This window comes from Rattus norvegicus, chromosome 7, assembly GCF_036323735.1.
Source record: "Rattus norvegicus strain BN/NHsdMcwi chromosome 7, GRCr8, whole genome shotgun sequence".
Taxonomy (NCBI): Eukaryota; Metazoa; Chordata; class Mammalia; order Rodentia; family Muridae; genus Rattus; species Rattus norvegicus.
Window position 1 is genome coordinate 90,609,382 of NC_086025.1, and position 18,215 is coordinate 90,627,596.

General features: G+C 36.7%; 1 protein-coding gene across 4 annotated transcripts in view; it reads right to left on the bottom strand.

Moving 5' to 3' along the window:
* Positions 1–625: 625 nt before the first annotated feature.
* The window catches only part of Slc22a22 (solute carrier family 22 member 22), a 29,712-nt gene continuing 12,122 nt past the window's right edge, over positions 626–18,215 (bottom strand). For all 4 annotated transcript variants that reach the window (XM_063263255.1, XM_063263253.1, XM_063263254.1 and 1 more), the window contains 8 exons: positions 17,456–17,610; positions 16,826–16,994; positions 15,943–16,066; positions 11,729–11,844; positions 10,441–10,655; positions 5,921–6,029; positions 1,034–1,237; positions 626–804 (listed from right to left, as the gene is read on the bottom strand). In XM_063263255.1, the coding sequence (XP_063119325.1) occupies positions 735–804; positions 1,034–1,237; positions 5,921–6,029; positions 10,441–10,655; positions 11,729–11,844; positions 15,943–16,066; positions 16,826–16,994; positions 17,456–17,610 (1,162 nt within the window). In that variant the 3' untranslated portion in view covers positions 626–734. The remainder of the gene's footprint in view (positions 805–1,033; positions 1,238–5,920; positions 6,030–10,440; positions 10,656–11,728; positions 11,845–15,942; positions 16,067–16,825; positions 16,995–17,455; positions 17,611–18,215) is intronic.

The window sequence follows — 18,215 nt, forward strand, 5'->3', positions numbered from 1 at the left end:
ATTGACATGCCACACAATGAAATGTGAGGGGGGAGGGTGTATGTATTGATATTCAGAATAAAAAAATTAGAGAATGAATTTAGTAAGCAGTTTCTCCTTGAACAACTCTAAGCATACTAACAAATGCATAGTGTGTTCCCTCTCCAAATATAAATCACTGTCACTGAGAAGATAGCACTCTTCTTACTACAAAAAATTCAGAAATAGAAATTGGTTATAAATTGCTACAATGAAAAAGAAAACAATTACCATGCTATTAAAAATAACAGTAGTATATTTATCCTCTAAATGATTATCATGTATTGTTCAACACAGTCTGTATGTTTCAATGCTTAGTCTCCTCAAGATTTACAAATCAAATATATATATATATATATATATATATATTTCAGAAAAAGTACAAAATGAGATTCAGTTGTGTTTTTCTTTTCTTTGTTTGGAAAGTTTGTTCTTAATCTTTAATTTTAAAAAGAATCCTTTCCATATAATATTATAAAAAATACTTATTGCACAAATTTGTTTTACATTTTTCAGGAAACGAACCTGTACTCCAGTATTTGATAAAGCCTTAAGATTTGCATCTATATTATGGATTCCTCACTGAGAGATTCACTTTTGCACTAAGTTCATTTAATAAGTTTATTCATGAATGCCAATCAATGAGTAAAGTCTCTAGGGTACAGAACAGAATAAAGAGGATTTGCATGGATGAAACCCTGTGGATCTTGGCTTCTTTAGCAGTTGGTAGTTTCTAAAAAGTCTTGTCCTTCTTTTTCACTGATGTTTTTGCTCATCAATCTGTTCCTGGAATCAAAAAATTTAAAAGGATCAGATGAATGGACATAAAAGTGTGAGAGATATTAAAATATACAAATAAAGTTTATTCATAATGCACAAGACATTGCACATCTCTCTTAAATGTTCATTCAGATTTCCCAACATATTCATTTTTCTTTCCACAATTTATTTTAGGTTCAATTTGCATATCAACCACAGCCCCCTTCCATTTTCTTCCCCAACATAAAAATCTCACCTTTTCTCCATATCCTTGATAGTGTCAGTAATTGGATGATTAAAGGTCTCTGGCAGAAAGTAGATGTTGATTGTTGCCACTATGGGTAGGACTCCACAGAAAATCATGGGAAGAAGTACAAAATACTTTCTAGTAACAAGTGTTAGTGCAGACAGGACTGATGCTAATCGAGCAACAGATATATAAATACCATTTAGAGTTGACCTTTAAAAGAGACCAGAGATGCAGAACATGAACCTATCAGCTTGGTCTTTTTATTAATTGGATAGTTTATGTGTTTACATTTCAAATATTATCCCCTTTCCCAGTTCCTCTCTCTTTCATACCCCCTCCCCCTGCTTCTATGAGGAACTTCCTTACAACTGTGAGATTTGACTACTTCCTACAGTTGAAAGGAAGTTCCTCAAACTTACAAGACTTCTTCTCTCATTGATGCCCAACAAGACCATCCTATGCTACATATACAACTGGAACCATGGATCACTCCATGTGTACTCTTTGGTTGGTGGTTTAGTCCCTGGGAGCTCTGGGGGAAAGGGCCCAGATTGGTTGATATTGTTCTTCCTATAGGGTTGCAAACCCCTTCAGCTCCTTCAGACTTTCTCTAACTCCTCCCCTGGGGTCCCAGTTCTCAGTCCAATGGTGGGCTGCAAGGATCCACCTCTGTATTTGTCAGGCTCTAGCAGAGCCTCTCAGAAGACAGCTATATTATTTTCCTGTCAGCAAGCACTTCTTGGCATTGATAATAATGTCTGGTTTTGGTGGCTGCATATGGCATGTACCCTAGTGGGGCAGTCTCTAGATGGCCTTTCCTTCAATCTCTGCTGCATACTTTGTATTTTTTCTGGTAAGTATTTTGTTCCTCCTCCTAAGAAGAACTGAAACGTCCACACTTTGGTCTTCCTTTTTCTTGAGCTTCATGTAGACTCTAAATTGAATCTTGTGTATCACAAACTTTTGGCCTAATATCCACTTATCAGTGTGTACATACCATGTGTGTTCTTTTGTGATTGGGTTACCTCATGCAGGATAATATTTTGTAGTTCCATCCATTTGCCTAAGAATTTCATGAAGTCGTTATTTTTAATAGCTGAATAGTACTCCATTGTGTAAATGTACCACATTTTCTGTATCCATTCCTCTGTTCACCTGGGCTCTTTCCAGATTCTGGCTACTATAAATAAAATGGCTATGAACACAGTGGAGCATGTGTCCTTATTATATTCTGAAGCATCTTTTGGGTATATGCCCAGGAGTGGTACTGGAGTGGTATAGCTTGGTCCTCGGGTAGTACTACTATGTCCAATTTCCTGAGGAACCACCAGACTGATTTTCAGAGTAGTTGTACCAGCTTGCAATCCCACCAACAATGGAGACGTGTTCTTCTTTTTCCACATCCTTGCCAGCACCTGTGGTCACCTGATGTTTTGAACTTAGCCATTCTGACTGGTGTGAGGTGGAATCTCAGTGTTGTTTTGATTTGCATTTCCCTGATGACTAAGGATGTTGAACATTTCTTTAGGTGCTTCTCAGCCATTCAGTATTCTTCAGTTGAGAATTCTTTATTTAGCTCTGTTCCCATTTTTAATAGAGTTATTTGATTCTCTGGAATCTAACTTATGGAAGGAAGGCTTTAAGGATGCATATTTATTCAATAAGCAAATGACCTGTACACACAAAATATTATGCCTCTCTATTCATAACTCAACAAAATATCTTTCTAAAAAGTTAGCTTTTATCAGGTAAATTCAAGGTTGTCTAACAATCACGTCTTACTGCTGGATGTGCTGTATCCCACCAAAAACTTCATTAACTCCTCTACAGACAAACAAAATTACATATCTTCTGATTTAAGGGAATGGGATCCCTAACAGATATATAAAAATATAATCATTAAAAAGATGCCTTGTTATGTTGGTGGTTCAAAATCAAGAAATGTCCATTGATAATGGAGAATTTTGTCGTAAGAGAATATGTATTATTTGATAAGAGTAATAGGAAATTTTTTGACTGATTAATTAAAATAATGCAGCGTTAGTAGGGAAATTTGGTTATATCCAATTGAGTTGAGAAAAAAATCACATGATATATTCAAATAATCCAGACTCTTGCCAAGACACTGGGTTACACTCCACAAACTGACTGCAAGACCCCATTGCTATAGACAAAATACAGATAACTCACTGAAAATATATAGGTTGAGCTGCTGCCTACATAAAGCCTTCACTCCTACTTCATAGCCTTTTGGGTACAGAAAGGTACTCTGCATATTACCAAAGTGAAATAAAAACACCAACCCAGCCACAAAATCTTTCATCTACAATGATATCCTGCCTGGAAAACATACTAAGGCAATGCTGGCCTAGAGCTTGTGGGGTAACTAAACAATGCCTGATTTGACACAAGGCCCACTCCAGAAAATGGTATACATACTAGGAACCAAGAGCTAGAGACTACATAGCCCAGAGACCTGGGGTAAAAACCAAATACTCTTGATCTTAAAAAAAAATGACTCCTAATGATATTCTGCTACACTCATATATCAGAGTCTTCTTCAGCCATAATCAGAGGACCTTCACCAATAGAGAAACCCTCAGCCAGACATTACACACACACAGAGAGAAAGAAAGACCTATTCAGTCCTAAATAGAATGTCTTCATCAAATTCCCCCCTCAGAGCTCAGGGAACCATACTAAAGAGGAAGTTGAATGAATATAAGAGCCAAAGGGGATGGAGGACATCAAGAAAACAAGCCTCCCTAAATCAACATCAGAAAAGGTCATATGAACTAATAGACTGATGGTGTAAGCACAGATTCACACAGGTCCTCTGGGTATACATTGTGGCTTTAAGTTCAATATTTTTATGTGATTCCTGAATGTGTGAAAAGGTGGGTGTCTGATTTATATGCCCTCTCTTGGGATCATTTCCTTTTGTGTGTAAGTTTTGTCTTACTTTGATTGGATAGTTTTGTTTTTTTAGCCTAATTATATTTTCTTTTATTATATTTTATTATTATCTCTTAGAAACCCATTCTTTCCTAGAGACAGAAAAGAAGTGGATCCATATGGGAAGGTGTGTAAAGAGAAATGGGAGAAAGTAGAGGAAGAGGAATACATAATCAGAATATATTATGTGAGAAAACAATATATTTTTAATAAAAGGGAGAAGATGAAGAAGATGAGGAGGAGGAGTAAGACTAAATATCCTCCACAAAGAAATGTAAATAATGAACCAACAAGCAAGATTTTCAGTAACTTCCAAAAGAAGTTGTCTGATATTCTCCATTATACATGAAATGATTTAGATTGTCAAAATGTTTTGAGATTTTTTTCTACTGAAGATGAAAAAATTAGAAAGTTCTTCTAATGGTAATAGAAAATGCATCCATAGGAAATACATGTTTGGCAAACAAACAAGGGGCTCAGTTTTGCAAGAAAAAGTCTTAGATTAGATTTGACTACCTGAAGCTCTAACATCCTTGAACACATATGAATGATTAAGGCTGTATCATATGACTGTCATGGTACTACATGGCATCCAACCTTAATATGCAACATTTTGTTTCTGTACATGAAAACATCTTCAGGAAAATACCTTTTCAAATTTTATACACAAGTGATCTTCGAGCCATCAAAGATGCAAAGTCATAGGCTAGGGTTAGGATATTATCTTAAACCTGACAAGATAGAGTAAGAAGACGATGATAGTCTGTGTGCTGAGATTGTTGTATGTAAGCAGAGTTTTCAAAGTGTGATGATGTAATGGGAGATGGAAAAATATTATAGAATATTTTTACCTGCTAAATTATTATTTCAACTGCTGCCTAAATGTCAGCCACTTGTCTTGAACATTATGGAAAGACACTTTGTGTTTATTTTTTCTTTTAAATTGGCTTATGAGATGATTGGTTTAGCTAAGATGCTTTCATACATAGGTAACTATGTATAGTTGTTATTCATGGCTCCCTCCCCCTTCCCTTTCTAATCCCCAGCCTCACAGGTCCTTTCCCCAGAGGTACCCTGCCTTCTATTTCATGTCATATGCATTTCATCTCAATTCTCATTTTCTCTCCTTCCTCTACTCTTGTATTTTCCCTTCTCTTCTCCACTTTTATGACCTATATTCTTAGACATAAAGATACACACACACACACACACACACACACACACACACAACTCACACACATCACATCACATCAGACTCACTCTCCGTTAGACAGGTTGTACTGCTTAGTTTTGTGTCAACTTGACCCAGGGTAACGTCATCAAAGAGGAGGGAACTTCATCTAAGAAAAATGCCTCCATAAGATCAGGTTGCAGATAGTTCTCTAAGGCATTTTTAAAATTAGCGATTGATGGGGAATGCATAGTCCATTGAATGGTGTCATTCCTGGGCTGGTGGTACCAGGTTCTATTAGAAATCAGGCTGAACAAGCCATATAGAGCAAGCCAGTAAGCACTCCTCCATAGCCACTGTATCAGTTACTGCTTCCAGGTTCCTGCCCTGCTTGGGTTCCTGTCATGACTTCATTTTATGGTGAAACTGTGATATGGAAGAATAAGCTAAATAAACATTTTCCTTTACAAGTTGCTTTGGTCGTGGTGTTTTATCACAGCAAGAGTAACCCAACAAAGACACAGATTATCCAAACTATGAGTCAGCATACAGTCTAGAGTTAAACCACACCATAAATCTAATAGGCCTAACAAATCTATCGACTATTCCATCCAATAGAATCAGAATACACATCTTCTCAACACTCCATAAAATTTTTTAAAGTAGGCTAAATGCTAGGAATGTCTTGTGAAATGGTATCTATTTTACTCATGGAATTTTCTAGAATGTTCCACCAGTATTCAGGATGAACCATTGCAGTTTCTTACCTGAGTGGTACTGGTGAAAGTTCATTGCAGTAGGCTGTGTTTATAGAAATGAAAGCTGCAAAACATCCTTTTCCCAAAATGAAAATAGCAAGACGCAAGACATACATGTCTGCAAACAATGTTAAAGGGAGAAAATGCTTATTCTATCAATGTTTATTTACCTCTAATTCAAAACATTTACAAATGTTTTCTAAAATATTAACTACTAAGCCATTATCTGGAATCAAGTACTACTTTTTTATTGAAAATACATATTCTGATTATGGTTTCCCCTCCTATAACGCTTCATAGATCCTATGTAACTCCCCACCCACACAAATCCACACCCTTTCCTGCACTGTCTCATTAGAAACAAAATAGGCATCTTGAAAAAAAAATAGAACCAGATAATAACAAAATTATCAAATTAACAAAAATCTCTTTATGGCTTAGATAAATGAAATATCATGCATAAAATAAAGCAAAGAAGTGCAGTCTGACAGGAACCGGATATAGATCTCTCCTGAGACACACAGCCATAATACGACAAATACATAGGCGAATGCCAGCAGCAAACCACTGAACTGAGAATGGAACCCCCATTGAAGGAATCAGAGAAAGGACTAAAAGAGCTTGAAGGGGCTTGAGATCCCATATGAACAACAATGCCAACCAACAAGAGCTTCCAGGGACTAACTAAGCCACTACCCAAAGACTATACATGGACTGACCCTGGGCTTCAATCTCATAGGTACCAATGAATAGCCTAGTAAGAGCACCAGTGGAAGGGGAAGCCCTTGGTCCTGCCAAGACTGAACCCCCTGTGAATGTGATTGTTGGGGGGGAGGGTGGTAATGGGGGGAGGATGGGGAGGGGAACACCCTTAGAGAAGGGGAGGGGGAGGGGTTAGGGGGATGTTGGCCTGGAAACCAGGAAAGGGAATAACAATCAAAATGTAAATAAGAAATACCCAAGTTAATAAAGATGAAAAAAAAAAAAAGAAAATGAGGTCAAGGAGATTTACTTCCTGTGGATTTTATAAAAATGCTGCCATGCATCTGAGATTGTGAGGACATTGCCAAAAGAAGCATCTTATCAAAATAAATAAATAAATATAGAAAGAAAGAAAGATAGAAAGAAAGAAAGAAAGAAAGAAAGAAAGAAAGAAAGAAAGAAAGAAAATAAAAGGAATTAAACAAGATCTCAGAAGATAGAAAGACCTCCCATGCTCTTGGATTGGCAGGATGGCCATTTTGTCAAAAGCAATCTACAGATTCAATGCAATCCCCATCAAAATTCCAATTCAATTCTTCATAGAGATATAAAGAGCAATTTGCAAATTCATTTGGAATAACCAAGAACATAGGGTATCAAAAACGATCCTCAACAATAAAAGAACTTCTGGGGGAAGTACCATCCCTGACCTCAAGCAGTATTACAGAGCAATAGTCATAAAAAAAACTGTATGGTATTGGTACAGAGACAGGCAGAGCAGTGGAACAGAATTGAAGACCCAGAAATCAACCCACACACCTATGGTCACTTGATCTTTAACAAAGGAGCTAAAACCATCCAATGGAAGAAAGATAGCATTTTCAACAACTGGTGCTGGAGGTTAGCATGGGAAAGAATGAAAATTGATCCATTCTTATCACCCTGTACAAAGCTTAAGTTCAAATGGATCAAGGACCTCCACATTAAACCAGATACACTCAAACTAATAGAAGGAAAAGTGGGGAAGAGTTTCAAACACATGGGCACTGGGGAATATTTCCTGAACAAAATGCCAATGGCTTATGCTCTAAGATCAAGAATCAACAAATGGAACCTCATAAAACTGCAAAGGTTCTGTAAGGCAAAAGACACTGTCATTAGGACAAAACGGCAACCAACAGATTGGGAAAAGATCTTTACCAATCCTACATTTGACACAGGGATAATATCCAAAATATAGAAAGAACTCAAGAAGTTAGACTCCAGGGGTTGGGGATTTAGCTCAGTGGTAGAGCGCTTGCCTAGGAAGCACAAGGCCCTGGGTTCGGTCCCCAGCTCTGAAAAAAAGAACCAAAAAAAAAAAAAAAGAAGTTAGACTCCAGAGAACCAAATAACCCTATTAAAAATGGGGTACAGAGCTAAACAATTCTCAGCTGAGGAATATTGAATGGCTGAGAAGCACCTAAAGAAATATTCAACATCCTTAGTCATCAGGGAAATGCAAATCAAAACAACCCTGAGATTCCACTTCACACCAATCAGAATGGTTAAGATAAAAATTCTCAAGTGACAGCAGATGCTGGCGAGGATGTGCAGGAAGAAGAACACTGCTTCATTGTTGGTGGGATTGCAGACTGGTAACCACTCTGGAAATCAGTCTGGAGATTCCTGAAAAAAATTGGACATTGTACTACCTGAGGACCCAGCTATACCTCTCTTGGGCATATACCCAAAAGATGCCCCAACATATAACAAAAACACATGCTCCACTATGTTCATCGCAGCCTTATTTATAATAGCCAGAAGCTGGAAAGAACCCAGATGCCCTTCAACAGAGGAACAGATTCGGAAATGTGGTACAATGGAGTACTACTCAGCATTCAAAAACAATGACTTCATGAAATTCATGGGCAAATGGAATGAACTAGAAAATGTCATCCTGAGTGAGATAACCCAAGCACAGAAAAACACACATGGTATGCACTCATTGATAATTGGATATTAGCCTAAATACTTGAATTACCCAATTCGCAATTCGGAGACCACATGAAGCTCAAGAAGAAGGATGACCAAAATGCGGATGCTTCTGCTCCATCTTAAAAGGGGGAATAAAAATATCCACAGGAGGGGATATGGAGGCAACGTTTAGAGCAGAGACTGAAGGAACAGCCATTCAGAGCCTGCCCCACATGCGGCCCATATATATGCAGCCACCAAAACTAGATAAGATTGCTTGAAGCTAAGAAGTTCATGCTGACAGGAACCGGATATAGATCTCTCCTGAGAGACACAGCCAGAGCATATCCAATACAGAGGTCAGTGCTAGCAGCAAACCACTAAACTGAGAACCGGACCCCCATTGGAGGAATTAGAGAAACGATTGAAAGAGCTGAAGGAGTTTGCAACCCCATAAGAACAACAACGCCAACCAAACAGAGTTTCCAGGGATTAAACAACTACCCAAAGACTATACATGGACTGACCCAGGGCTCCAACTGCATATGTAGCAGAGAATAGCCTTGTTGGGCCACCAGTAGAAGGGGAAGCCCTTGGTCCTGCCAAGGTTGAACCCCCAGTGCAGGGAAATGTTCGGAGGGTCTTAAGGGCAGATTAATGGGAGGAACACTCCTATGCGGGAGCACGAAGTGATAGGGGTCTTACGGGCAGGAAACTGAAACCGGGAAAGGGAATAACTTTTGAAATGTAAATAAAGAAATATATCCAATAAAAAGGAAGATATGTACATAGAGATACAAAGGAGAAATAAAAAAGGTAAAAAAAAGTATATGATGAAGGCATAGACTGAAATGTATGTTACTACTTGAAAACAAAAAACCCAAATGAATAACTGTTCCCTCAAACAAATGATGTTTTTAAAAACTCAAAAAGAAAAAAAGGACATGATTTTGGTCCCTGAAGCCCAAGTCACAGAAGGAGAGAATCAACTATTGCTATTTGACCTTTACAAGTACTCTCTCAGTGCATCATTTTCAATACAGATATTTATGGGCTCCATTTTCCTCTGGCTACTCTTAATCTAGTACAAGGGTTCATCATGCAATCCATGTACATTTAGAAAAAAATCATGTATTTCTATGCTCAGTTTTTTATCCTGAAATTTAACTAAAAATAAATCTCATAGGAGAAAGCTACAAAACATAACTTTGATTGTCTTGGAAATATCTTTTAATGTTTTTATCCCTTCTACTGTTTTCAGAGATAGACAGGCAGGCAGGCAGGCAGGCAGGCAGGCAGACAGACAGACAGACAGACAAGGAGTTTGTTGAATATGGAAGTTCTTTTAAAATAGAGAGCTGGAATAAAAAGCTCAGCAGTTAGGAGAACCTACTGCTCTTCAGAGGACCAGAATCCTTTCCCAGAACCCATATCAGGCAGCCTATTCCCAACTTCCTACAGTTCTATTTCTAAGTGATCTAATGCCTCTGACCACCTAGGACATCCACAGTCATATACCTATGCATCACCTAGGACATCCATATTCATATACCTATGCATTACCTAGAACATCCACATTCACTTACCTATGCATCACCTAGGACATCCACATTCATATACCTATGCATCACCCAGGACATCCACATTCATATACCTATGCATCACCTAGGACATCCATATTCATATACCTCTGCATCTACATATATCACGCAGGCATCCTCACACATATATAATTAAAAATAAAATAAATATTTAAGTAAATAGGGTATAGTATTCTTTTAGGCAGTAGAGTATCAATTACATTTTTGTATTTGAAAATCCAATTCTACATGAATATACATTAATAAGATTATGAACACTGCGAGTCTCACCTTCAGAGAGAAACATGGTGATGGTAATACAACCTCCAGTTGCAAAGAGCAAAAAAGCAATTAAAGGACGACGTCTTACATTTCTTAATATAAAATATGTGAGTGATTTACTGGGTATGTCTATCACTCCTAGGAGAATCTGGGTCACGAATATGTTCTTTCCCAACATGTGAACATCCAACAAGAGGCCAAAAATGCTAAAAAGTTCTGCAAAACTGGGAGAGAGCACACAGAGGCATTCATCCAACTGAGGAAACAAAACATTTTATTTGTGTGTGTGTGTGTGTGTGTGTGTGTGTGTGTGTGTGTGCACGCGCGCGCACTTTGAATCATCATTTCCTTTACAACTAAAATAAATACAACTAAATAAATTCAACTAAAATAAATATTTCAAGTATTGGATAAAACTGAGTTTTATAATGTTATAGAACTTACGAAAAACAAAAACAAGATAATTATAGAAATTATCAATAAATTGAGAAAAGTTTTTAAGAAAATTTAAAACATTCTTAGCTTACTGCTGTAATAGACTCTACATTCTACATATGATGTGTGTCAAATCCTGGGCAAGGAGTATAAAGCTCTCTTTAGTGATCATTTTCTATATAGAAAATCATGGTCTCAAAAGCTGCATCCTGTAACTCTTGATACAGTGCAAGAATATATCATGCAAGATTACAATAATCTTTCATATAATAATTTATCCTGAGGTCATTTTTCTTTTCCTGAAATTTGGACTAGAAGTAAATTCACTGGAGTTGGCTGTTGTTGTCGTGTAGAAATGTATAATCACTTGGAATGACCCTGTCCCACTGTTTTCATATAATTGCCCAATGTGTTGCAAAGATATTCATTTGTAACATCTCGGCATCAAAGAAGACCAGATATTTTGAGCAAGACCTGAAATTTGTGCGGATTTGATTTCAGTGTTATACATTGAGGCTCTCTGCTTTACAGTATAAATAAAATTGTTTGATTTCATTAAAAATCTGCTTTATCATTCTCATTATTTAGCGAAACTTAGTTGAGGTCTAAATTGCCTTTTTAAATTCTTGTTTACATTTTTCCAGTTTCTGTAAATTACAACCATTCTATGAACCATTTCAAAAAAATTGACCCATGTGAGTTGAGTTTAATCCTTCCCTACATATATTTGTAATTTGGTTTTGGTTTCTTGAATAAAGGGGAAAGGAGACAATTGTTTACCCCAGACATTCCTCAAAGGTCTGGGCATGATGCTGACGTAGTTGACCGTATGATAATGAAGGGAGGAGTGTAACGTACTCACAGTACACTGGAATAACAAAGCACGATTTTACGTATCATGGGATTAATAATGATGTCCTTTATACTGAAATGCTTTACAGTTGAACACACATCTTCCTTAACTTTGGATCGCAAGTCCTTAAAATGAAAAAAAATAAATAAATAAAAATCAAGGCAACATATTTAGGTTGAACAAAAGTTTGAAACAAATTCTCCACAAATTTTATTTCACTCTTCTAGGCTGTCATAAACCATCTGTGACTAGCTAATAAAAGCAAAGTGGAATTGATCGTACTCCAATCATCTAAAAGGAAAATAGGAGTGGCAAGACTGCTTAAGGTGAAAGGACTTGCCACTGAGTCCCATGACTTAAGTTTAATCCCAGCACCCACAGGTCAAGTCTAGAACTGACTACCATAAATTGTCCTCTGACCGTCATATGACCTTCCTTGCAAGTGTGTGCCCACAATACATATACACAAAATGATTAATGAAAGCAATTAAAATTTTGAAGCAAATAAGTAAAAAATAAAGATATGTCGTTGTAAAAATATAAAATTAAAACGGTAATGGTTGTCTTTTACCCCGCTATGTCCACACCTCAGTGTCCCAAGATATCTGCTAGATATCTTGGCGAAAACACATCCCAGCCACACGCTTTCCTACACTCAAACCCTCACATAAAAGAACACACAACACAATAATCTTTGACCCAATTGATAAGATATAATTGCCCACTTAAACATACAAAGCCCGGTACCATCCATCCCTTAAGAACATTGATAACAACCTGTAAATACACAGAACAGAATCTTAACATCACCTGCCATGGCTTCTCCCCTCTCTATGTCTCCTCTCTCCTTGTCTCCTCCTTCAAACTTCTCTTCTGCCCATTCTTCCTTCTCCTCCAATGACAGGCTTCCTTCTATCCTGTACCTGCCCCTCACCTGTACTTTGCAAATTCAATGGCAAGGTTCTGGTGAAGTCACCTGATTCCTGATTATGTGACTAGGCAGCTGCCCTTGGGGCAGTGGAATTAGCATCAAAATACAGATAACTCCAGGGCAAACCACAATATTCCCCCCCCTTTTTTTGTCCAGTTAAAAAGACTTTTCACTTACATATAAATTCAGTACAATTTTAACCATTCTACAATTTGTAAAGCATATCACATTCTCAACACCCAGTTCCTATATCAGTAAAACAGAACATTAGTTATCCATTCCAGCTTAAGAAAGGCTTAAAATCTACATTATATCTTGGCTAGCTTGTACACTATCTGATAACTATCTAATAAAATATGTATTTTCAGAGTTAAACAGCCTGATAGGCTATGAGACTATAATCAGTCTTCAACCCCGTCAGAAATCTTTGAATAACCAAATATCTATACACATAGGAAGCCTAACACGGCTTCCAGAACTGAGAGGTTGTAGAGACAAATCTCCACTAGCACAGTCCCCAGTTAGCAACATGTGAATGCAAGTAAGATAACTTATTAAATATGTAAATGAAGAAGTATATACTATATAAGTTGTAAAAAGGTTTCCTAGTAAAAATTATAAAATTACTTTCTAAGAATTCCTAAGTTGTTTCTCATTAGAATCTATTGAAGCAGTCTATTGAAGCAGTCTAGTCCAATTATCAATAGATAATTGATACTCAAACTGAGTAACTGTTGTCAAACTCTTTCTAGGCATCCCCACTGTATCAATTATATTTCATAATGAGTCAAGTCCTATACCTGATTACTAGAAAAATTGCAGTTAGTTTTTATTGAATCTTTGCAGATGTTTAATTATCTTATATTGCTATTAACTTATGTGAAATCATTTTCAGCGAAAGTCTACATTAAATATTAACTTTTGGAATCAACTTTTAAAAAGATTTTTAGTTCTATTTTTTTTTCATGTTTTTATTGACTGGGAACTGCACATCATGAACTTCGATCACACTTCCTATTCCTCCCAGTTCCATCTCCTAGCCTTGTAACACCACCCCCACCCCAACAGTGAAGAAGAAAAAAAGAAGTTCAATTTGTTTTACTCTTGAGCATTGTCAAACTCCCAATGTCCAGTCCCTTAAAGAATACTGAGTCATTCCCTGCTGGCACTTCTACCAGAACCCATCAACCACGGGGAACTTACGCTTCTGCATCCTTATCACAATTTTCAAGATTTCTGTTTGATGGATTTCTATTCAGGCTGTAACTTTTGGTGGTGGGTTAGGCTGGAAGTAGGGGTTGTCATATAGACCTTCTATGTCCCTCTTTCTTTACTGTGAGTTTGTCGTCATCAATATCATGACAAAAGGTAGCTCCCTTGCCCTTTCCTGTCACCTGGATATGATCTCAGGGTTGAGCGCTTGGCATTAGATAATCAATTGGAGTGGGGAGAGGGGATCTTCCCAAGAACATTTCTCCGTGGCACATTTAAAAAAGAAAATTCCCAGATGTTATTTTTGATCATTTTTTCCATTTAGAAAAATTGACAATCTACATAGACTGTAAGTACAATATTAGGTGAGACTTTTTTTCCTAACTTTCACAGCATGACACACACAATGCCCACTTCTGAAATACTTGCACACACCCCTCAATTCTTTTCATACTCCCAATACAATCTTAAAGTAATGTTGAAAAATCACAAATGCCATGAATATTTGAAAAGGGGTACTTGTACATATATGTTCCCTGCTGCTAAATTCATAATAGCTAGAAAATCAGTCTAATAATCCTTCAGCTGATGAATGGATAACAAAAATGTAGAACATATAACCTTATTCAGGAGGAAAGTAAAGAAAGCAATCTTCTTTCAACAAACCCAAAAGAAGATAAACACACAAACAGTATTCTACCTCTAACAACAAAAATAACAGGAAGTAATAATCACTAGTCCTTAATAATCTCTTAGCATAAATGGACTTAATTCTCCAATAAAAAAACATAGACTAACAGACTTGACATGTAAACAGGATCCAGCATTTTGCTTCATACAGGAAATACCCCTCAGTGACAAAGACACACACTATCTTACAATAAAAGGCTGAAAAAAATTTCCATATAAATGGTCCCAAGGAGTAAAGTAAAATGAAACTATGAACTTTGCATGTACTTTGGATTGAACTAGATCTAACCTGAATACCTCTTCTCTAGTGACTAGCTGTGATAGTATAGGAAGGCTGCCAAAGAAAGGAAATGACCAATAGTCCTAACCCAGATGTGATGCCTATGAATCTCAACAATGGCCAGTCTCATAAGGTATCATTAATGGCATGGTAATGGTGTGCATATCTTGGTGGTAAACAATAGTTTTCTAATTGGATGCAAGGCCCACTTAACAGGCAGGAAACTAAGCTAAGTACCTAGACCTGGCAAGGTCAAGTATCTTCGAGGAAGGTCTACCACCACTTTACTAAATCAGAATAATTCCTAACTGCACTCTGCATATTTGTTCTTATGCCTATAGGTAAATATAGTCCTCATCTCTGACCCAATAAAATTCTCTCTGTAAAAGAAAGAAACTGTTATGGAAAACCACAACTGATCTAAATGTAAAGAATGACTAATTGATCATGAAGTTCCCAGCCCCAATTGATATATCTATGTCACAACTCTTATACATTAGAGTCAGGAGACACAAGAAAGAAGGAGAAGAAAGATAGTAAGAGCCAGAGAATCAGGAAGTCTGCTGTGCTTTTATTGTGTCTCATATAAGGAACAGGGGAACATCACCCCTGATACCTAGACAATATGGCTGCCTTAACAAGAAAAACTTGCTAACATGACTTTTACCGGGCCCTACCCAGGCAACTAAGGAATACCAAAAGATTGAGAAATAATTGCCTCCAGGGAATGGATTCTCTAATTGGTTATCTAATAGCATGTAATCACCCTTGAAATTGTATATATGTAAATAACCCTAAATAGATGGGTCTAAATTGTATTTACATATTTAGGTATTCATAGATAGCAACAACAATTAAAGAAAAAAAAGAGGCCATGAATTCATGAGGGAGTATGATTGGGGTGTCATGGGAAGAATTGAAGGAGTAAAGTGAAGGGGAAATTATATATTTTAATTAAAATAGACATTTTAAGGAGATAATAATACTCATTTTAATTTGAGTCTATCCCCATATTCTAGTTTTTGGATATATTTACCTATTATTTCACTGTGTTTTTTATTATTTGATGACAATAGGAATTTAAAAATAATGGCCATGTGTGTCTAGTACCTCAGTGGTTAGATTTTGTGCAATGTCTTTCTTCCCATTGATGGAGGCAATTCTCTGGAGTTCCTTCAATGCTTGATCTGTTTTTCCTGTAATCATGAGCCACCGGGCTGATTCTGGCACCCAGCTGTTTAAAAGGCAGTGAATAAAAGGGGAAGTCATATTCCAGTCCAAATTCCTGTTCTATCCAGGAAAAGAATAATCTTATAGACTATGATCCCTCTTAGCAATACAGGACATTCCAGGATCTAACTAACCCCTGATTTATTCACTAATACCACTGTCATACCCTGCTGCTTCACCTTTTCATACTCTTTCACAGCTAAGAAACATTTTATTCGTAAGAAGGAAAGACTTCATTATTAAAATCTAAATAAGTTTATTTAGTACTTTAAAAAAACCTTCAATTTTAAAGAGTAAAATTAATAATATTAATTTTATATTATTTACTTAAAATGGTGTCTTGTGTTTTATTCCTAAGAAGACTAAAAATTTAAAGAATATCAGAATAGTTGCTTTCAGAAAGAAGGCTGTTTTGTGTTTGCTTTAAATGGATCAAAACAGATCTACTTTCAAACCTCTCTGTCCTTAGTTGTCATGTAAATAGATTTTCCTGACTTGATGTCAACAACCAAGAGAAAAATAAAGGTAATACCTGAGTGAAATTGTGAGTCACCGTTCACTTAATTTTATAAAATAACTGAAGGGATTATCCTGTTATTGGATTTTCTTCTAAGATTTTTAAGTTTATTTCCTGAATATTACACTTAAAATAGCCTAGAGTACATGAATAAATGGTAAAATATTCCTCAGTGGACATAACAGTATCATCACATATTACAGTCATTGGAATGTAATGGGTTAGGACATATCAAAGTTCACATACCAGAACAAAATAAAAAAGATGAAGTAGGGCAAGGCAGATGTAAGTTGAATTAAGTGCCAATCTGAAAGCACATATGCTAGTCCCCCAAGCCCAGCCAGGCCAGTACTGCTGAACAGTCCACTGAGTACTATGACTGTGGCGTGCCACTGTACCGATGTTTCTTCTAAAACTGAAAGAAAAAAATAGTTCTGTATTAGTTTGCATTTTACTGGTATATTATCACCACGACTGATAGCGACCTAGGTAGGGAGGGTTTTTATTTATTTTTTATTCATCTTAGAGTTTATAGATCATCATAAAGAGAAGTAAGGGCAGTAATTTGGAGTCAGGAACTGAAGCAGAGGTCATGAAGGACTGCTCTCTGGCTTGCTTGCCATGTTCTCAGGGGATACGGGGCCACTCACAACAGGCTAGGTTCTCCAATATTGATCATTAATCAAGAAAGTATCCCATATCATTGCCTATAGTCTATTCTGTGAAGACATCTTATCAACTAAGGTTCTTCTTCCCAAATGAGTCTAGTTTGTGCCAAGTTGACAAAAACTGACCAGCACAATATATAACATTTTTTAAGAAAGATGATTTCAGGAAGGTAAGATAAAATGCATGTAGAGATCAAGCCAAACTTACCAAGAATAAGACAGTTCATCCCAACAGTACTTGCAGAGGCAGATGACAGGAATCTCAAAACACAGTACAAGGAGAAATTGGGGACAAAGGCACAGCAGGTCCCCAAAATCCCATAGGCTAAGGAACAATACATCAACAATGGCTTTCTTCCAAACCTATTGTAATAGTTAAAATAGTAAAAGATCTAACAACTGGTTGTGTACACATCATTAGTTTATTCACAAAGAATTCTCATTACCCTTGTATTCTGGGATCCATATACAAGCATAAACAATTAAAGTCACACATCTTTATATAAATGTCACTATATAGTCACTATATTTATGTGTCCAATATAGCACAGTTTTCAATTTCTGAACTTCACCAACACATCAGGTACATGCTAAGCTCTTTTTTTAAAAGTTTTGTGTGTGTGCGTGTGTGTGTGTGTGTGTGTGTGTGTGTGTGTGTGTGTGTGAGAGAGAGAGAGAGAGAGAGAGAGAGAGAGAGAGAGAGAGAGAGAGAGATGGGGGTTGACACATGCAGGCACCCATGGAAACCAGAAGGGGGTATCTGGATTAAATCGAGGTCTTCTGAAAGAAAAAGCACTCATCTCCCTAACCCCACCATTTAAGTTTCAATACTAACTTTTCTTCTTTCTTGCAATGTATATCAACACATGCTAATTGGATTATATCCTTCCTCATAAATATTAATACCTAACATTAAGTTAATAATATTATTCCAAAAAATTATATTGTTCTTAACCCATTTGTTTTAA